The 23,095-nt window shown below is 34.1% G+C and overlaps 2 protein-coding genes across 2 annotated transcripts; both read right to left on the bottom strand.

The window, feature by feature from the left end:
* Nucleotides 1-2,920: 2,920 nt before the first annotated feature.
* Nucleotides 2,921-3,475, bottom strand: LOC143605956 (uncharacterized). Its single transcript, XM_077081889.1, has one exon. It carries the CDS (start codon nt 3,473-3,475, stop codon nt 2,921-2,923), a length of 555 nt encoding a protein of 184 aa, XP_076938004.1.
* Nucleotides 3,476-18,680: 15,205 nt separating this feature from the next.
* LOC143605955 (uncharacterized) lies at nt 18,681-19,214 on the bottom strand. Its single transcript, XM_077081888.1, has one exon. The coding sequence runs from the start codon at nt 19,212-19,214 to the stop codon at nt 18,681-18,683; it is 534 nt and encodes a 177-aa protein (XP_076938003.1).
* Nucleotides 19,215-23,095: the final 3,881 nt, after the last annotated feature.

Here is a 23,095-nt window from a genome sequence, read left to right as displayed (position 1 = left end):
TAAAATGAACACATTCACAGTTGTTAGTTCTGGTATTTACATGGTGATCTTCGTCAATTTGAAAAGTGTATTTGCACAAACATGTCACTTGTTTGGAGTTGTGGTCGCTCCCATGATAAGTCTATAGCAAAACATAAGCAATGTCCCTTATCAATTATCATAAAAGGGACGGAACAACTTGATTTGATTTATGGAAGATTATTAACAACTTAATTAGGGATAATCTCATATATATACCTCTTTGAACTTGTAAAATTACATATTTTCTTAAAATACATGTTCAATACATAATGTATGATGCACTTGAATCATGATGTATGAAAATTTGTCATTTTATAATTTAGAGGGGATGTATGAAATTACCTCTTTATTTAAAAAAATGAAAAAGAATATGATTAATTATTGAATCATATGAAATTTAAAAACAAGTCAACATTGAGATTTGCCTTGTCAAATGTCAATTATTGAAGAGTCAATACAATCTGCCCAATTGCTGAATCTGGGATACGCTTCCAAGCCCATTTCGACTAGTTGAGCCTGTCTTAACAAAGCAATCCACGACCCGAACCTTTTTGAACCGGTCCATTTATCGGTCCAAATATTTGTCCTACACACATCCCCCACCGAGCCAATGAGTTTGCGAAGCAATGATTAAATCACCTTGGCCCAAAACCTGTTACGACTTAGTTTTGAAGCATCACACCATTTTGCTGAGTAAAGCGAGGTTCATATCCCTAGACCCTAATGCAACCAAGTCCGAGGCCACCCAAATTTTTAGTACCAAGAATTTTGTCCCAAGGAACCCATAGAATCTTTTTGCGTGAATTATGTTTTATGCAGAACTCATTTCCAGTCTAATTAATTTATTATTGTTTTTTTTCTTTTATGCAAAACTCATTTCAAGCCACTAAGCAGCTAAGTTGATTCGTGGGTTTATTTTTATTATGGTAATATAAAACTTTTAAATCAGTCTATCCGATTATTTTGTAGTATGAAATTCGTTAACGTAGTTTAGATAGTTCAAAGCTGTAATCAATTATTCGTTAATTTGTACATTTGTATATGAAATCAGAAATTCGTTAACCCTTACATATGAGTTTAATATTTTATCAATTCGAAATCCAATTTAACCCTTTGATAAAGACTTAAGGTCATTTTTTTATTTTTAGTTAGTTTCAATTTGTTTTAGTAGATATATCTAACCAAAACGTCATACCACATGGAAGACATAACATGCAACTTAAGCAAAAAAACGTATTTGCACACCACATGGAAGACATAACACACCACATGGAAGGTATATGTAACGAAAATGGTTCTTATAATCTTAAAATTTATTGAATTTAGTATTACCATTGTTTTTTACCTTTTTGGGGTGAAGAATAAAGTGGAAATCAAAAATATATTCCCTTCATATTCTTATAGTATTTATTGAATATAGTTACCATATATATTATAAGGGTTGGGTTATAATAAGAATATTAATTTTTCTAGGAAGGATAGGAAATAATCTTGGCCATTCATTTGATAATTGAATGGTTGAGATTAGATTAGAGATATCATCAAGTGTAAAACAAGGGTAAAGGCATAATAGAGATAACACATTTGTTGACTTTCTCTCTTCACATGCAAGGCACATGTCAAATACCCTCATCATTTTAAAACGCTCATAACTTTTTTATACGACATTTTTTTTTTCAAAACAATTTCATCATAAAAACGAGTGTTTTTTTATCTTTTATATGAGTACCATTGCTTTATAAAAATAAAAAAAAATCGTGGGTTTTTACAAGGTGTGTTTTATCATAATTGTGTTTTACAAAATTGTGTTATACAATTGTGTTTTATTTTTTCATAGTGTTTTTTGCATTGTGTTATTTAATTGTGTTTTCATTGTCTTTTTGTCATTGTGTTTTTATTTTCATAGTGTTTTTATCATTGTGTTTTTTTACATTGTGTCTTTTTCATTGTGTTTTTCATAGTGTTTTATTTTCCGGCGAAATTTCCGAAGACTTTTCCGGCAAGGTGGTGGCGGTGGGTGGCAGTGGGCGGTGGTAGTTGTAGGAGACGAATGAAAATTTAAGTGGGTTTTAATTAAGTGTGTTTTAATTAAGTGAGTTTTTGAAATTAAATTAAGTGGGTTTCAATATTAAGGTAGTAGACTATAATACCATCCTTCCTAGCCTTCCTAGGAAAACCAAACTTCTTATTTGATCATTTCTCTATATTATAATTCTTAAAAGGTAATATGGAATTTTAACGATAAATATTACTCCTATTACAATCACATATATAACTCTACTCTTTTGTACACGTTTGAATCTGAACCTCCCCTTTAAGAGACAACTACCTCTATCCAATAGACAAACCCTACATCAACTCTTAAAAGAAAAAAAAATTAATGGTTTGAGATCACACACTTAAGGGTGGTGTGCTGTATCATGGCCGGCTATAAGGGAGGGCCAGTAGGCCCGGATATCTTTAAAAAAAATTATATATGTATATATAATGTTTAAACTTAATCACACAATTACTGGCTTGGTTTAGTGGCATTTTAAGATGTATGTTTTTCAACCAAAAGGTTATGGATTCTAAACTCAATTGAGACATTTTAACAATATTTTTACAACCAAACTGTAAGACCCAAAAAACTTTAAAGGTGGATCTTAAAAGTAGTTAACAAAAAAATATATCATCAATATTACACAATCGTTATAATATATCATCAATTGCACAATCGTTATAATATAAACTAATGGTTGACAACACGTAGGAATGAGAAAAGATTTATATATTTATGAATCACCAACTAATAAAGCCGAACTACCCGAGATAATTATATTATGAATATGAAACTTTATCTTAAACACACACGATTTAGTATTTGATGCATCTTCTCTTTAAAACAAATCATAAAGTACTAGGTTTTAACTCGCTTTTTGTCACACATAAGATCGGCCAATAATTCAGCAAGCCCACAAAACTCTAGAGTGACTTTGTTACTAGTGGTTATAAACGAATCATGAGCCCCGTTGCGATCCGTAATCGATTGACAAAGTCTAACCGAGTCTCCAGCAAGATAAATGTCATAACCGATCAAAGTACACTCGCCTTCGCTTAGACAGATTCTGAAAGTTGTGATCACATTATTGTACGAATTGATGCAATATTTTAGAGATTTCAACAAACCCGGAGAACCAGTCTTCACTCCAAGGAAGGAATCTCGGGTTGCTGTCGAGTTCTTTGCTGCCACATTGACAGCAATCGTTGTAAGGGTAGTTATGTTTTTTGCAAACTTACTCCTTGTGTCGGATTTTAAGGCCGCCAAGCAGAACCGCTTATTTTCTAGTTTTCGACAAACATTGTTAACCAACTGGTACGGTTTATGAACGTTGCAGGGAGCAGCATTTGGTATCACAATAACCAAAACAATCAAAAAAACGAAAACTATTGCTGAGGATGACAAAGATGGCATCATTACAAGTAGAATGCTTACAAGTATGTATTTATAAGTATAACTGCTAAATATTGGTTATTTTGAACGAAAATACCTAACTTAAGCAGTTATGCCATTTGAAACTAATGATATATTTGTCCTAATACTCTCGTTTTATAAAGCTATTATATTATATTATATTATTGCATATTTCTCTAACCTAAAAAATCATTTACATATTTTCGCACGAAAAAACGCATGAAATAATAATACGTACGTATGAAGTTAAATACTTATGCGTGAAGAAAAGTAATAACACTAAAAAAAAGGTAATTACGTATGAAGAAAATGTTGGAATACCGTATGCCCGAGACACATAATTAGGTTAATGTGGCTAGCCGTGTTTGATCCAAGTCGGGTCATACCTAATAACGAGTTAGACACACACCAATTATGTATTTGTTGAGATATAATCTATAAAACAAATACAGAACACGACACATTCAGAAATCGGGTTTCTGAATAATTACTTGAAAGTGTTAAATAAATTAATTGGTTAATTTATTTATTCAAATAATTATTATTGGAATGATTATTTAGACATGTGTTCTTTTATAAAATGGTTTATAAAAGATGGGGTGTTTATATATTTTATAAAGTATAAAATATATCATTTAAACATGAGTCACACACACACTCCATACACTTGGTCAAAGTTGGTAAAGTTTTGTTGGAGATTGAGTAAAGTTTACTTGACCAAAAATGAACCTAACCATAGATTTGATTGAGATATGATTTCATATATATAAGAATGGTTCAACACACTTTCAAAGATATACCACTCTCTTTCCTTCTTGTTTTTGGTTCGGCCGAAGTCAAGAAACAAAAGAGGTTCGAGTCTTGGTTTCTCGTGTTCAAGCTTCCTAACATAGCTCGGTGTGTGTTGGAGGCTCGGGGTATCTTCCGTTTGAGGATTTTCCCTTTGAAAGTCTAGCATCAACATCATCTTCTTCAACCATCAACTACATCTCTTAAGGAGTTAAGAATGTAAGTTTTACAAGCTTTGATAGTTTAGTTTTTCCGTATTATTTGATCCTTAGTCTCGGGTTTCTAATCTTAAGATTAATGGTAATCTTGAAACAAGAATAAAGGGTTATTCATAGACTAACACACATATGAACTTGTAATATATATATGGATATATGTACATAAAGTTTATAGATAATTACGCTTCCGCCTTTTAATGACTAGTTAAATGATTAACTAAGTCTAAAATATCCATAGAAACCCAACAAATGGCATCAAGAGCCGGGATACGGGAAACTAAGCTTCGGGTTTTCGGTTTTATATTTTCCCCTTGAAAGATTTTATACAAAAAATTAACATGCATGATTTTTTTTTGTATTTAATCTTGTTATATTTTTGGCTTTGTTCAAAAAAAAAATAAATAAATAAATAAATAAATAAAACCGAGCTATTGGGCCGAAGCCCACTTCTTTTGGTTAATGGGTTAACCGAAAAAAGGGAAGAAAGTTAAATGGGCCGAAGCCCATGAGACTTTCTTATGGGCCGAAGCCCAAGAACAAGTTATTGGGTCAAGCCCAAATGGGTTGGGCTAGGGATCCTAAAACATAACGGGTTATGTTTGTTATTTATTAAAACTAGACCGAGCCATAGACCAAAATGGATGTTTGTTTGTGGTTGATGATTGTAATTGTAATTAATTATTCAAGTTTCGGTTTGTAATAATTAATTAGGGGCAGTTTTGTAATTTTGTAATTATTTATTCATATGGGTATGTATTAAATAGATTATTTGTAATATCTTTATTTTATAGAATTAAAAATGTATTAGGACATTTGGTTTTGTAAAATTAAAGAAGATTGCAAAATTGGAAGTTTGGGCCTTATTGGGCCGGGTATGGTGATAATGGGCCTCACAAGCCCATTAAGGGGATTCAAGCCCAAAAGGACCTAAGCCCACCAATTGAGCCCAAATGGAAGCTTATGGAAGCTAAAGCCCAAGTTCAAGCCCAATGGATTACAACGGGGTTGAAGAAGATGTTTGACGCATTTGGATGCGGGATCAAGTGGGAGCTACAACATCCATGTGTCGTGTGTCCCTTAGGATCGGACCTAAGACACACACTTGTTTCGGCTAACAAGTGTGGTCTAACTTAGTGGCTCGTGTCTAGTATAATTGTGTATGCTTGTTAATTGATTGTTTGATTATGTGGTTGTTAGATATTAGGATATCAACTTCGTCACATAGAATTAATTAACAAAGCATAAAACGGGTTCTAACAATTATCGGTAATCACGTGACACGTAGTTTAATAAAATGGATTTATTAACTAGCCGTCTCACGCCCATAATAAAATGGTTTTATTATAAATTAGAATTTTGAAAATGGTTTCAAAATAATCATGTTACTAAATGCATGTTAGAACATGATTTAAAGTTTTACAACTAGAATTATTAAAACTAAAAATCCCTTTTAAAATTAAGGATAACAAGTTAAACACCATCCTTTTGTATAACGCTTAACATATTAGTAAGCTCTTAGTGGGAAAAAGGTCACCTAACCGCGTAGAGTAAATTAATATGTTGAGGTAATATTGGCATATAAATGGGAAAAAGGTCACCTAACCATTTGTATGTTGATATTACAAGTTGATACAAGTAGGACGACTTAAATTAGAACCATGTGAAGAGGGTCACCCAAGCATGGGGTATAATAGGTGTTGATGGGATAAACATGCCGACACGAAATATGATTTCGAACCGGTCCCATAAACTCTAGAAGTTGCAAAAGGGTTTGCAATTGTTATGAATAACTACCTTGATAAACCGACAATGGGAAAAAGGTCACCTAATCGGAGTCGGGTTTATCGTTGGATTCTAGATTTTAATTATTAATTATATTTGGTATATATAAAAGGGTATTAATAATTAAAATAAGTAAAACACTAAAATGAACTTAATTAAAATTCTGCAGATGGCCGCACACGTCGACGACAACATAATCCCTAACGTCCAAAATGTATCTCTCCGATCTATTCTCGCTAAAGACCGTCTTAACCACAATAACTTTTCGGATTGGTTCCGAAATTTAAGGATTGTTCTAAAACAAGAAAAATTATATCATGTTTTGGAAACACCTATCCCCAACGAAACCGGAAGAGGGAAGTGAGGTTGAATACATGAATTGGGTCCAACACAGGGAAGATTCCAATCAAGTGTCATGCCTCATGTTGGCGACTATGGTTCCCGAAATCCAAAAGGATTTCGAAAACCATAATGCGTACGACATGATTACTCAACTTAAGGAAATGTTCCTTAAGCAATCGAGGGTTGAAAGGTTCAAAACGGTTCGAGCCTTGCATGCATGTAGAATGGATGATAATCAACCAGTTTCAACTTATGTACTTAAGATGAAAAGTTACATTGATCGCCTCGCCAAGCTCAATTGTCCCATCTCAAAAGAGTTAGCAACGGATTTGATCCTTAACTCTTTGTCGAAAAGGTTCGACACTTTCGTGTTAAATTATAACATGAACGGGTGGGACAAAAACATTGGAGAACTTCACTCAATGCTTAAAACAGCCGAGGCGAGCATGGGTAAAAGGGTTTTACCCGTGTTTGCGATCAATGAAGGTGGATCCAAGAATCGATCTCAGCCCAATCCTAAGGCTAAGGTAGCAAAAAGAAAGGGTCCTCCTGTGCATCTTAAGGGTAAGGGCAAGGCACCGGTTATGGCAAAGAAACAAAAGGTTGTGGAACCGAGGGGTCATAAGGATGATCCTTGTTTTGGTTGTGGGGAGACCGGACATTGGAAACGCAATTGCCCGGTCTACCTAAAGGAGCTAAGAGACAAGAGGAATGCGGGGCATGCCTCGGGTAATGTCTTTATGATTAATATTGAGCTAAATCTTATTTCTTCTAACACATGGGTATTGGATACCGGATGTGGAACTCACATTTGCAATTGGTTGCAGGGGTTCAAAAGGAATGAAGACTTAAAGAAGGGCGAAGTAAGTCTTTTCATGGGCAACGGTGCAAGGGTGCACGTGGTCGCTAGAGGAGACTTCACTTTATCGCTTCCAAGTGGTTTGGAAGTTGTTTTGAGGAATGTTTTGTATGCTCCTAGTTTGACTAGGAACATTATTTCCGTGCACCTTCTTAGACAATGTAATTTTGACTTTAAATTTGTAAAATCAAAAATGCATGTATCATCTAATGGTATCTTTTATTTTAAAGCTGTACCAAACAACGGTATTTATGAATTGGTTCATGATAATACCTCAAATAGCTCATTATATCAAACTTCCACCAAAAGACTCAAAAAGGATTTGAGTGATTCCTACATTTGGCATTGTCGCCTTGGACACATAAACAAGAATCGTGTAAATACTCTCCAAAAGAATGGTATTTTGAAAACAAACGAGTTAGGTTCGTTTGATGAGTGTGAATCTTGTATTCAAGGCAAGATGACCAAAGAGCCTTTCAAAGGTACAAATGAAAGGGCTAAGGACTTGTTAGGTATCATACATACGGATGTATGCGGACCTCTCAATCCCACTAGTAGGAATAGTGAAAGGTACTTCATTACCTTTACCGACGATTTTAGTCGATATGGGTATGTGTATCTAATGAAACACAAACATGAAGCCTTTGAAATGTTCAAGGAATTTCAAAATGAAGTACAAAATCAGCTCGACCGAACAATCAAGGTACTCCGCTCCGATAGAGGAGGCGAATACCTAAGTGATGCTTTTCAAAGTCATCTTAGAGATTGTGGAATTGTTTCACAGCTCACTCCTCCTGGTACTCCTCAACATAACGGAGTATCCGAGAGGAGGAATCGAACACTGTTGGACATGGTTCGATCAATGATGGCACGAAGCTCACTACCACCATCATTTTGGGTATATGCACTACTTACAGCAGCTCGTATTTTGAATATGGCCCCGACCAAAAAGGTGGATCGAACACCCTATGAAGTGTGGCATGGAAAGGTTCCATCCCTTTCATATTTAAGGGTATGGGGATGCAAAGTTTATGTTAAACGTGACACCCCAAATAAGCTTGAGGCTCGATCCATCAAGTGTATCTTCATAGGATACCCAAAGGATGATATAGGATATATATTCTATGATCCTAGTGAACAAAGAGTATTTGTTTCACGCAAAGGATACTTCTTAGAAACTAAGTTCCTTATGGAAGGACCTAGTGAAAAGAGAGTGGAACTTGAAGAGGTTCAAGAATCACTGGATGATACACAGTTGGTCGATACTAGCTTTCAACACGAGGATGTTGAAGGTGATCAAATGGTTGATCATACACACGTTGCTCGCAGATCTAGTAGGGTTAGTCAACCTCCCGAGAGATATGGATTTCTCGTGGATGGTTGCTACTTGGTCGATTCGGATGAACCGATCTCCTACAAAGATGCTATGTCACAACCTGATTGTGAAAAATGGCTTGAAGCCATGAGCGCCGAGATGCAATCCATGCACGATAACCAAGTTTGGGAATTGGTTGATCGTCCACTTAACTCCAAACTGGTTGGATGTAAGTGGGTCTTCAAGAAGAAGACCGATATGCATGGAAATCTAGATACTTACAAAGCACGACTTGTAGCAAAAGGTTTCACACAAACTCAAGGGATTGATTATGATGAAACCTTCTCGCCGGTCGCGATGCTTAAGTCGATCAGGATATTATTTGCCATTGAAGCTCATTTTGATTATGAGATATGGCAGATGGATGTCAAGACCGCTTTTCTTAATGGATATCTTGAGGAAGATGTCCATATGGTTCAGCCTGAAGGTTTTGTCGATCCATCTAATCCTGACAAAGTATGTAAGTTAAGGAAATCAATCTACGGGTTGAAACAAGCATCACGGATGTGGAATCATCGTTTTAATGAAGAAATCAAAGCGTTTGGTTTCGTCCAAAACGGTGATGAGGCGTGTGTGTATAAATGGGCTAGTGGGAGTATAGTCATGTTCCTTATTTTGTATGTCGATGATATACTTTTATTTGGAAATGATATACCAAGTATGGAAAGCGTTAAAGCGTGGTTAAGTAGTCGTTTCTCAATTAAGGATCTTGGAGAAGCGACATATATCTTGGGAATAAAGGTCTATAGGGATAGACAAAGGAAATTGATCGGACTCAATCAAAGTGCATACATTGATAAAATCCTGAAAAGCTTCAGGATGGAAAACTCTAAGAAAGGTTTGGTACCTATTCCTAGAGGAACCTTGTTAAGCTCATCCCAAAGTCCTAGCTCTAAGGAAGAGCAGGATAGGATGAAGCATGTTCCTTATGCTTCGGCAATAGGATCTATTATGTATGCAATGATGTGCACTAGACCGGACGTCTCGTATGCTTTAAGCATAACGAGTAGATACCAGCACAACCCAGGTGACAGTCATTGGATGGCTGTCAAGAATATATTAAAATACCTTAGAAGGACTAAGGATATGTTTTTAATATATGGGTCTGGTGAGGAGGAACTCGTCGTAAAGGGTTACGTGGATGCGAGTTTCCAAAATGACCGAGATGATTCTCGGTCACAGTCGGGATATGTCTTCATTTTGAATGGAGGCGCTGTCTCTTGGAAGAGTTCGAAGCAGGATGTTGTCGCGTTATCCACTACAGAATCTGAGTACATCGCCGCTTCAATGGCAGCCCAAGAGGCTGCATGGATGAAAAAGTTCATCATGGATCTAGGGATTATCTCTACCATTCAGGAGCCCCTAGAGATATTCTGTGACAATGAGGGTGCTATTGCACAGATCAAGGAGCCTCGTGCTCATCAGAAAACGAGGCACATTGAGCGCAGATTCAACTACATAAGGGATGAAGTTGAAAAGGGAAAGATATGTATTCATAAAGTTCATACCGATCAAAATATTGCGGACCCACTCACGAAGCTCCTTGATAGGCCAAAGCATGTGGGTCATGTTTGTGCATTAGGACTTCGGTATTCTAGTGAGTGGATTTAATCTGTGTTTAGTGTTTGTATAAGAACGAATGTAATGGGTATCTCATGAAAATTAATTATGTTTTAATTATTCAATGAGTTATGTTCTATATTTGCATGTTTAATCCATGAATGACTTATGTTGTTCTAAACGTCCGTAGTCGATCATACTTGTGGGAACAAGTATGAAGGTAAGACTATTATGAACCCGGATTGGTTGATATTCATGTGATGAATATAGGGCATAGGTTTGCCACCAAAGTTCATAGATATTTGTGGGATACAAATATTGGACTGACCCGCTCTCAAGGATCACTGCATAGAGTTAGTGTAACTGATCATAAGTAATCCTTGAGTAAAGGCGAGTATCATTGTGTCCTTTGACCTAAGATGCATATTGGATCTGGTTTTTCATCAAGTCTGATAACTTGACTCTCTTCTTTGTTATTTCGGTAACACGATAACGTGTAAGAAAGAGCTCAGATATCATACGAGATGTCAACAAGGGTGTATGCAGTCAAGATGGGATTTGTTCCTCTTATGTGTTGAGAGTTTAGATGTCTAAGGCCTGTTAAGTTAAATCATTGAGAGAATGATCACTCTGTGTCTCTTCGATTTGACAGGACATCTAGTAACAAAGGGATGTAATGATAAGACTTACCTATATCATATCAAGTATGGACTTGAAGGGGATGATGTTATTGAATGGCACTTAGTCAAACACACTAGGGATGGTGACCTGTTGTTAGGCGGTATTCACCATTAGCATTAACTTCCCATGAGTCTCGTGCAAGTGGGAGATTGTTGGAATACCGTATGCCCGAGACACATAATTAGGTTAGTGTGGCTAGCCGTGTTTGATCCAAGTCGGGTCATACCCAATAACGAGTTAGACACACACCAATTATGTATTTGTTGAGATATAATCTATAAAACAAATACAGAACACGACACATTCAGAAATCGGGTTTCTGAATAATTACTTGAAAGTGTTAAATAAATTAATTGGTTAATTTATTTATTCAAATAATTATTATTGGAATGATTATTTAGACATGTGTTCTTTTATAAAATGGTTTATAAAAGATGGGGTGTTTATATATTTTATAAAGTATAAAATATATCATTTAAACATGAGTCACACACACACTCCATACACTTGGTCAAAGTTGGTAAAGTTTTGTTGGAGATTGAGTAAAGTTTACTTGACCAAAAATGAACCTAACCATAGATTTGATTGAGATATGATCTCATATATATAAGAATGGTTCAACACACTTTCAAAGATATACCACTCTCTTTCCTTCTTGTTTTTGGTTCGGCCGAAGTCAAGAAACAAAAGAGGTTCGAGTCTTGGTTTCTCGTGTTCAAGCTTCCTAACATAGCTCGGTGTGTGTTGGAGGCTCGGGGTATCTTCCGTTTGAGGATTTTCCCTTTGAAAGTCTAGCATCAACATCATCTTCTTCAACCATCAACTACATCTCTTAAGGAGTTAAGAATGTAAGTTTTACAAGCTTTGATAGTTTAGTTTTTCCGTATTATTTGATCCTTAGTCTCGGGTTTCTAATCTTAAGATTAATGGTAATCTTGAAACAAGAATAAAGGGTTATTCATAGACTAACACACATATGAACTTGTAATATATATATGGATATATGTACATAAAGTTTATAGATAATCACGCTTCCGCCTTTTAATGACTAGTTAAATGATTAACTAAGTCTAAAATATCCATAGAAACCCAACAGAAAATTATGCAACTAATTAAGCAATAATTATGTATTTATGTGTAACTAAAAGCAACCTATATTTTTTTTTTTCATTATTTACATTTTGACATTGCGTTTTTGTTTTAAGTGAAATTAAGGGTTATGATTGTTTCGTACACTTATACGTATATAACCAACTTTGACCAAGCCAGCCATTGCTTAAGCCGGAAACACAGTAACTATCCCGACAATTTTATAAAATAAATAAGAAAATAAAAACAGATGTTAGGTTTTGGATGCTTCTCATCGTAACAAATCATAAAGTAGGTCTTGGGTTCAAAGGGTTTATTTCACCTATAGATGGGTACGTTTCTTCCTAAGGATAGAATAGAGATGATTGGTGGGTCAGTGGTATGCCAATTATCTAAACTGGATGTTAATAATAATAATAATAATAATAATAATAATAATAAATAATAATAGAGTACTAGGATTAATTTCTTGTTTCGGCATACATAAGGTTTGCCAACAAATCAGCAAGTCGACAAATATCTTTAGTGACATTGTTACAAGAAGTTATAAACGAATCACAAGCCCCGTTAGAATCAACAACAAATTGACAATGTTCAACCAAGTCTCTAGCAACATGAATGTCATACCCGCTAAAATCACACGCACCTTTGTTTAGACAAATCTTAAAGTTTGCTATCACACTAACATACGAATCAATGCAATATTTTAGAGATTTCATCACAATCGGAGGACCAGTTTTCACTTGGAGGAAGGAATCTCGGGTCATTGTTGAGTTCTTTGCTGCTGCATTGAACGCGATGTTAACGCACATGAGGTACGTTATTATATTATCGATGAGGAGAAGGATGCATGTGGGGACGCGGATGCTGATGTTGACGCACATGAGATACGTTATTAAATTATCGTTTAAAGTTTACTTTTATTTCGTCTATTTTATTAATTTGTTATTGTTTGATATTAGCCACCGCCGAAGCACGTCCCCCGTACTTATCGCGCAATGTGTTTGGATGCCGACATTGTCGCCAGGTTACAGCACATTGAGCGGGTGTAGCTGGAGATGCAACGGGGATGCAGGACATACAGCGGGCGCAACTGGAGATGCAGCGGTCGATGCTACAGGTGCATCGTCAAATTGGTTGGGTCGTCGGTTACTGCAGCACCCCTCAGCGCGGTAATAGGTACGAGGTACCATCCCCACCTACTTTTGACCACGAGACGAGCACGTCGAGCGTTAGACGCGAACGAATCGACGAAGTGGACGACGCTGGTAAGGGATCGGGCGTCAGACGCATGGCCGACGACCAAGTCGATGTTCATGATGCGACTTTACGTCCCCCGACATCGATGACACCCCGTTTTTATAGTTTGTATATATTTTGTTTTATTTTGTATAAACTCGATGTTTTGTATATAATAATGTTTTGGTTTGGTGTATATACGTGTTTATTGTTTTGGTGTATACGTGTTTTTGTTTTGTTTTGGAAAAAAAAATTGCTATAAAAACACATCTTTTTCAAAAAAAGAATGTTATATAAAAACAAAAAATAAAAGGAAACAAAATAATAAAATTAAAACATAAAACATAAAAAGAAAAGAAAAAACATAAAAAATTAAAATATAAAACATAATAAGACAAATTGGTGGGTTTTCCAAAAAAACCCCTTAATAGGCCGCATATAGCATTATATGCCGCCTATTGAGAGGTTTTTTAGAAAAACGCAAGGGTGTGTGTAGAAAATTCGTTAGGCAATCACCAATATTTGATTTTATGTCATCTTAAAACATTATTTCAATATCAGGAAATGTAAAATTTAAATGTGTAACATTTGAGGTGTGTGTTAATATTAAAATTAATCTATAAATTAAAAAGAAAACCCCTAAATTACATTTGATTAAATACCTAAATTTTGGTAATCTTACTACCCTAATAAAAGACGACTATATTTTGCCACTTGTCAACCTGCCATCACTCCTCACCTTTTTTAACCCAAATTCATTAAAATGGTATTAATTTTGATCAACTGGCCAACTAATGTTATCTGGATCCATATATTATTCAATCCATTTGTTTCCCCATTCCAAAAACCTTACGCTACAGACACTCATTAGGCGCCTCTTCCTTTCGCTGCCAATCTACCATTACTGCGCTACCTTCTCCCTTATCCGATTAAACCTATGAGACTGTTCATCTCCACCGCTACTATCGTTCATCTCCACCTTTGCTTCAGAGTGTTCCATTGTTGCTTACTTTTAGGTAATTTTACAATTCCATGCTTTAGAACTGTTGGTGCTTACCATGAATCACGGGGTGTGATTAAAACAAGAGAATGGACCTTTGAAATTGATTTGATGGTGTTATCTAAATTTTTGGTTGATGTTGATTATTGCTATATATGTATATAGTTGTCACTTTTTAATTAATATATTATCAAGCGATAAATAACATATATTATATTGTAATAGCAATTTTAATGTAACAGTAAGATGCTATATTGGTAAGTGGTTATTCACTATCTTTTCAACTAATTTTTAAATTTTTTCATGATTTATATGTAGGTAATGACTCCAAATCCAGAATATGTTACAATCGATACACCTATTGTTGATGCCCTGCACCACATGCACGATGGAAAGTTTTTACATCTTTCTGTTGTCGATAGAGGTAAAGACAGTGTTGTATGTTTCATTTTATACATTTGATATAAACATTATACATACAGGTTGTATATCTAAATTGCATTTGGTTTGGTGCAGATGGAGTTACGGTTTCCATTATCGATGTCGTCCACATCGCTCACGCTGCAATAACCATAGTCCCTTGCTGCGCCAAGGTATCACTTGGATTTCTTTTGTTTTTTTTATTTTTAAAAAAATATTGCAGCACGGTTCGTGTACTCGTGTTCCTGGGTTGGTAGGTCCAGTTATCCCGAAGACGACCCGAGACCTTATTATACTTTCGGATTCATTAGCCGACATAATATTGTTTAGAATTTTAAAAATTGTTTCACGATTAGTGTACTTGTGTTCTTGGGTTGGTAGGTCCAGCTAACCCGAACACGACATTCGTGTTTGTTGGTTATTTTATGTTTTGCACCAAGATTCTATAGCAAGTTTTGGCTTTTTTTGAACAAATGTTTTGACTTTTTAATATATTTTTATTTTCATATTCAATAGCTGCGTAAGATGTATTACGGTTCCGAAAAGATGACCAAATAACACAAGATGGTAGTAATTGATGCAACTTTACTACATCAACCTTTCAAAAATAAAGCACAACCGGCATCAAAGTATCACTTGGATTTCTTTTGTTTTCTCTATTCTCTATTTTTTTTCATTTTTAAAAAATATTGTAGCAGGCTTCGTGTACTCGTGTTCTTAGGTTGGTAGGTCCAGCTAACCCGAAGACGACCCGAAACCTTGTTATATTTTCAGATTCAATAGCCGACAAAATATTGTTTTTTTTAATTGTTTCACTGTTTGTGTACCTGTGTTCTTGGATTAGTAGGTCCAGCTAACCCGAACACGAACCGAAACAAAATTATATCGTACACATGAACTGAACACGACATTCGTATTTGTTGGTTATTTTAAGTTTTGCACCAAGTTTTTATAACAAGATTTGGCTTCTTTTGAACAAAAGTTTTGACTTTTTGATATATTTTCAGATTCAATAGCTGCATAAGATGTATTACGGTTCTGAATAGATGACCAAATAACACCAGATGGTGGTAATTGATGCAACTTTACTATATCAACCTTTCAAAACTAAAGCACAACCGGCAGCAAGGTATCACTGGGATATCTTTTGTTTTCTTCATTTCTTTATTTTTTTTTGTTTTTTCAAAAATATTGCAGCACGGTTCGTGTACTCGTGTTCCTGGGTTGGTAGATCCAACTAACACAAAGACGACCCGAAACCTTTATTTATTCAAATTCAATAGCCGACAAAATATTGTTTTGAATGTTTTTTTAAATTGTTTCACGGTTTGTGTACCCATGTTCTTGGGTTGGTAGGTCCAGCTAACCTCAACAAGACCCGAAACCAAATTATATCGTACACATGAACTGAATACGACGTTCGTATTTGTTGGTTATTTTCTGTTTTGCACAAAGATTCTATAATAAGTTTTGGCTTCTTTTGAACAAAATTTTTGACTTTTTAATATATTTTTATGTGCATAAATATTTTTTTTGTTAGTTTCATGGATACATTACCATTTATCTAGGGTTGGTATATACATGAAGAACCTTAATAGTCACATGGAAGAGTTATAAGCCGACCTGTATATTACCTTATCTAGAGTTACAACGAAACATGGACTAAAGATTTTGATTTTTGATAAACAATGTATATCGACCAATACAATCACAAATATAGCGTACAATGAATGTTTTACTTATAAGATATTTGTGTAATTTTAATTATGTAATTTATCTAATTTTAATGTAAATTGTAATTATATTCACAATATATGATCATTTTGTTGACTATATTTCATTTAATAGCTAAAGTTTAAAGTTTAATGTAAATTGTAACTTTTAGCTAATTTTTTTAGCTAAAGTTTTAAATTTTAAAATTTTACCATGTGAATTGTCACTCATTTTCCAAGAGCAACTGTTTCCCTTTCTTACGGCTGAAATCCAGTCATTGATTACTCAATGTTCGTAACCGATATAAAATTTCCCAAATGCTTGTATTTTTATTCAGCATCAATATTTATTAATCAATTGTTCTTAAAAGTTAATTATGGGTCGGTTCTAGGCTAGTTATAACTGATATTTAGCTTATAAGTTTTTAAAAATTAAACCATTTGGTTTCAGCTTTTTAATTTTTGATTTGGTTTGATTCAGTTTGGATTTCTTTAGTTTTTAACGCCTCATATTTGAATATGATAGTTCTTAATTAGTATCATAGTAATATGCATTTATTTTTAATACGCGTAAATCAATAAATATCTTTTATTATCATCAATCAATCAATAATTAATCAATAAGTTTTTAAAATAAAAAATATGTAATCCTAATTTCTCTCCCCAAATATAAGAAACAAAATTTTCGATAAAATTGTAGATATAGAAAAGATTGACAATTACATTTGCTCAATTGTTATTGTGGAGGAAGAGAATATTATGGTTGGAAACTAGAATGTTTCAAGTTTGAATTCGATCTCAACAGCGTTTTACTGTAGTAAGCTTTTGAACGGTATGTTTTTCTAGAACAGAAGATGGTGGGCTTGAGCTACCCAACTCTGTCTGAGATCGCAGACGTATGCCGTATGCGATTGTCTTTTGTCATTAGCCAGATTGCCCAGCTTTATTTATTAGACATTAAAAAATAAAATAAAGATTAAAGTATGCGATTGTTTGAAGGAGAGTAAAGATAAATTCAGATGATTAAAATTATATTATTAATGATTTTGTTCTTTTTCTTAAAGTATCGTTACGTTATTAAATAATTGACCAGTAAGATGTAAATGATAAAGTTATTTTCCTAGACTCTCTTTAGTGAAACTAAAGAAACACTAAACTAGAGGAAGAGAATAGAACACTAAATGGTCAAATACTTGGACTTTAGAGTAGATTTCTCGGTTAAACGATAAGGCGATTGTTCGAAAATCAGGTTCTTTATCAAACACAAAATTGAACAAATTAAATAACCCTAACAATATTTTATATAAGCTCATTCTAATCCTAACCCAGATCAAACTCTATTATGATAATCAAATAAACCAATTAAATAAGACTTTTTAATTCAAACTATTAATTAACCCTAATTTTGATATACATTACTCAATAAATAACTGTAGGTCCCAAAACGATCACCGAACGATTTTGCTCTCGTTAAACTTGTCGAGACGGGTGCGGTAAATCAAATGACCAAACATAAATAATAAACATAAAAATAAAATATGAACGATCTCGTTGTCGATTAAAAGATAGGATATATTAATGAAGAACTGACCCACCCAAGGTGAGCTCCCATTGGGTGGTGATTTACAACATACAACACCCACACAAAATAAACACATAAAGCCTCTATATATAGTAAAACAAAATATATTCTAGAAGAATTATCCCGTTGAAGGTGAACGCGTGTCGAAGATCTCATCTCGGATCCGGAATTCTCGCTCACTTTAATTATTTACTTTTACTTGACCAAAAATATATATATTTAACGCGTTTCATCACATTGATATCACAAGTCATAATTTGGCCCTACAATAACTCAACAAAAAAATGTAACAACACGTTTGATTTTTTTCTCCTAAATTCAAGATTATTGTCTTTAGCGATTGTTTTGCTGTCGACCCGGTTCTAAAAAGTCGTGTTTAGTTAATTTACTTATTATAAATCGTACAAAATAAATCAACTAAGAATAGTGTGATATCAGACAGTTAATATAGATAACAATTGCGCAATTGTAACGCTCATAAAGACTTCTAAATAAATTAATGGTATTAAAAATAAGAAAATCTTAAATAAACCAACAATAAAAAAGTACTAGGATTATTATTCTCCTGTTCCGTCACACATAAGGTTAGCCAATGATTCACCAAGCCTACAAAACTGTAGAGTAACATTGTTACAGTTAGTTATAAACGAATCATGAGCCCCGTTCGAGTCCACAAACGCTTGACAACGTTTAACCTCGTCTCCAGCATCATGAATGTCGTAACTGGACAACGAACAATCCTCTTCCCTTAGACTAATCGAAAAATCTGTGATCGCATTATTATACGGATCAACGCAATCTTTTAGAGATTTCAACACAGCCGGAGGACCAGTTGTGACACTTTGGAAATAATCTCGGGTTGTGGTCGCGTTCTTTGTTGCTGCATTGACCGCAATCATTGTAAGCGTAGTTATGTCTTTTGCAAACTGACTCCTTTCGTCGGATTTTAAAACCGCCAAGCAGAACGGATCGTTTCCTAGTTTTTTACAAACCGCGTCAACGAACTCGTACTGTGTTAGAGCCTCGGTGACAGCATTCGATATCAGAATAAAGGAAACAACCGAGAATAATATAAAGATTTTGGAAGGCATTGTTACAAGAAGAATGAGAATAGGTTTGTATTGGTATTGCATATTTGTATTAACAAGTATGTATTTATAGTGGAAAATTATTTGTTGTTTTGGAAAGAAAAATAAAACGTCTTTTTAACTCTAATGGGTCAAAATTAAAAATGGTAATTATCATAATGTTATTATGGCGCTATAAGTATGTATTTATAGTATCCTAAAACGGTTACTGTCTTTTAGAAACATCAACAAATATATTCCCAGAATAAAAATATGTATAATTTAATTCTTTCCCAAAAAATAAATAATTCAATTTTTGACAAAATATTTTTTTTCTATAGATCACTCCAAATTGATTTACTAGAACCTGTGTTTCCCGTCTAATTATTGTCTCAAATACTCTTTCCCAAAACATCATACAATAACTTAGAAGTTGTAACACGCTGGGCAAATCCCACATCGGCCTTGGACATGAGAGATCATTGGTTCATAAGTAAATAGTCTGCCTCTTAAATCACCAACCCGTTTTAGGCTTAATGGCAGTGGACGAGAGGAGAGATCCACAGTTAAGCGTGCTCCGGTGGAAATAGTAGCAGGATGGGTGACCGTCTCTCCTTTGTTCTTGTAGAGCAAATTAAGACGATATATCTCCACTTGTTTGGCATCTTACGGTTTTAAAGATAGTATTGAACAAGTTGTTGCCCACTAAACTTAACACTTTAAGACATTCCCATCTTCTTAAGAACTACCTTTAACTCTTCATGTGTGATTTTATGACACTAGCATTCAAATAGTTGTCTTTGTTGGATAGGATTAGGGTCTAGGGGTGACAATCTTGACCCAAATCATTTTAAACGAGTCAATTTAGATTGATTTGAAAACTATATGGGTTGGGTTGGGTTGGGTTGGGTAAGTTATTTTAACTAAAAGGGTCATTAACTAAAATGGTCAAAATGAGTAACTTGAAATTCAACATTGTTATTTTCGGGTCAAAATGGGTTGAAAAATTTAAAAAAATGAGTCGATGTGGGTTAGTGTCTTAAGGAAATATAGCAGGTTCACTTGAAATTCAACCTTGTTATTTTCGGGTCCAAATGAGTTGACAAATTTAAAGAAATTGGTCGATGTGGGTTAGTGTTCTAAGGAAATGTGGCAGGTTCATGTCGGATAGGTTTTGACACAAAACGGGTTTTGGATTGGCTCGGAATAGGTTTTGAGTCGACACAAGTTTTCTCACTGGATGGGTTTGATTTGGCTTTGGTTTTCGTTGATTTTTTTCGGTTCCAACTCATTTATCAAGGGTTGTCTATTTTTTTTATTTTATTTGGAGGGGGGGGGGGACAAGGACAATGGATAAAACATTTTAGGATTATTTTTTTTTTTGAGTTATGATTTCTTTATTATTTTTTTGAATTTTTTTAGGGATTATATCTAATAGAAAACCAATAAAAAAAATCATAAATCAAAATATAAATAAAAAACAAAAAACTTAAAAAAAACTAAAATGTTTCCGTCGTTAATCTCAATAAAGAACAATGAAACTTGTTCTGACCCGTTCTGACTCTAACCTATCATAAGATCCTTCGTTAATTCTTGTTGCTTGAGCCTACTACCGTTGAAAATATTGCAGAAATAGCTTTATCATCTCAACATGATGTCATGCCCCTTTACCAAAACGAGTGGTCACATTTTAATCTATATCTTAATAGTTTCATGTTTACAAATCAAATATGACTAGTAAACTGAACTTGACACTACGTTACATTTAAACATGACAGTTTAGTAACACGAATAACATGACACATTAACATGACTATTGATATAATTCACTATATATAGTTAATGAATATTGAAATGTGGTTAACTTGTTAAAAATAAGATATAAAAAATCATAATTCATTTATAATTATAACTATAATTATAGTATAAAAACGAAGTTTGGCGACACAGTTTCGGTTAAGAGGGAAAAGATAACATGCGCCGCACCAATGTTGGTAGTCCACATGCTTCTTCTCCTGCATGCCACCGCTACACCTGAGATTTTCTCCATCTAATCCTGCCACGAATACCTGCAACCTCTACTCACCATCAATCCATCTGATATGTTTTTTTATTCTATTAATTTTAAATTAAGGTATCATGATTACATTTATCATATGTTCAGTTTAGGGCTTCATTGATGAACAACAACCTCCGAATCTTTCAATTGCATATCTTGAAGCTAAATGAATCTTTAAAGTTGAAAGCAAAGTTGATTTAACTTTCTATAATACATCCAGCCTTTTGGGTTTTTAATCCTGGTCAACTATCAGATTTTGTACACATTTAATTATCTTTAATACATGACATGTATTTATTAAAAATGTCATGTGTGTAATTAGGGCTGTTAATTTTCAATTCGATTATTGTTTCATTTTGGGGGTTTTGAGACTATTATTTGCTGTGATTATTATTCCTTTGTGTTATCTTGGTAGATTAACCATCTCGAATCGACTACTATCATTTGGTGCTTACATTGAGAGTCGAACTCAAGATAGTTAATCCGTTGAGTGGATCAAGCTCCAAAGAAATAAGAAAAGGAACAAGACATTTTACTTCATAATTTTCTACTTAATTCATTCTTAAACTTGCAATGCCTTTTTATAGGCTACCTTTGAAAGTAACAAATCGAAAGAAAATGTAAAACTAATAGGAACATGAACTAAACCACTAACCTAAGATAACTTCCCACTAACATAAAATAACCAACTAGTAAAGATATTGAAAGAAAACTAATTAAAACAAGAAGTTGCATGGTGAACGTGGGTTGACCAAAGGGTCTTGCATGTGCATGAAGACTTGAACGTGGGCTCGTATCAGCCAACATCAAGTTCAAGCCTTTAGACTGTATCTAGTTTCGACTATTTAGAGGTTAAACATAACCTTAGTTTGATCCGTTAGAGATAAAACATAACATGAATCAACCTGTTAAGAGATAAGCAAATTGTACCCGGTAAAGATAAAACATAACCTAAATCAATTAGTTGTAGGTTATACTTAACTCGAGTTCACCTCTTTAGGAAAAATCTACTTGAATTCTACCCATTAGAGATTAAAATAACCCAGTTTGGCTTGTTAGGAACTAAAAATGTCCTTAATCTACCTGTTAAGAGATGAAATATAACCTGAACCGACCCGTTAATAAAAGATATTCTACTTTCTTTTTTGTCTCCTATTTAGGCTTTTGAGCTTCTTTTAAATTGTAATGTGTTAGTCGCGGTAAATGGCGAGTATTGTATTGCTTTTTTTTTGGCTTAAAATGTTTTCGTTTTGTGGTGTTGGTTTTTTAAAATTATGTGTTAACACCAATGTCTCTTAATTGGTATAAAAGCAACCTCTCTAGGTTAGCACTATTTTTCTTTCTTGACACTAAAAGAAGAAAGCTTTAAATATGAAGGTCTGATATAAGATTAAATATATAATTATATATATATATATATATATATATATTTATATATGGCTATTATAATTATTTATATTATAATAGATTAAAATATTAACTATACCTTATTATATATTAGTTTGGTAATTGTTGATGGGCCATACTACCTATAACTAACTAATAAAGGCAATGTTTTCAGACCCGGATCCGGACGTCGACCAGGGCTCCTTACCGGGTCAAAGGTCGGACCGACCCGGGAGGGCGGACCGGTGTTTGACCCGGATGACCTCATAAATAATATATTATATATATATATAATACATTAGTCTTAGTAATTTTATAAAAATTGTAACAGAAATAATGTTGTTAGCCCATTTATAACTTATTAAATCCTACCATGAAATGTTGTAGCCCACTTAGAGCACATTAAGGCCTATCAAGTATAACCAGTTAATGACTTAATGTAAACCTACCGTCCTCTACC

This window comes from Bidens hawaiensis, unplaced genomic scaffold, assembly GCF_021521415.1.
Source record: "Bidens hawaiensis isolate Kalapana, Puna unplaced genomic scaffold, B.hawaiensis_p1.1 tig00072155_1, whole genome shotgun sequence".
NCBI classification, from domain to species: domain Eukaryota; kingdom Viridiplantae; phylum Streptophyta; class Magnoliopsida; order Asterales; family Asteraceae; genus Bidens; species Bidens hawaiensis.
The sequence above is the reverse complement of the archived record's forward strand: the minus strand, read 5'-3'. Positions and strand labels throughout refer to the sequence as shown.

Excerpts from the sequence above, each read along its gene's own strand:
- LOC143605956 (XM_077081889.1), bottom strand. The coding sequence starts at position 3,475 with ATGCCATCTTTGTCATCCTCAGCAATAGTTTTCGTTTTTTTGATTGTT.
- LOC143605955 (XM_077081888.1), bottom strand. The coding sequence starts at position 19,214 with ATGCCTTCCAAAATCTTTATATTATTCTCGGTTGTTTCCTTTATTCTG.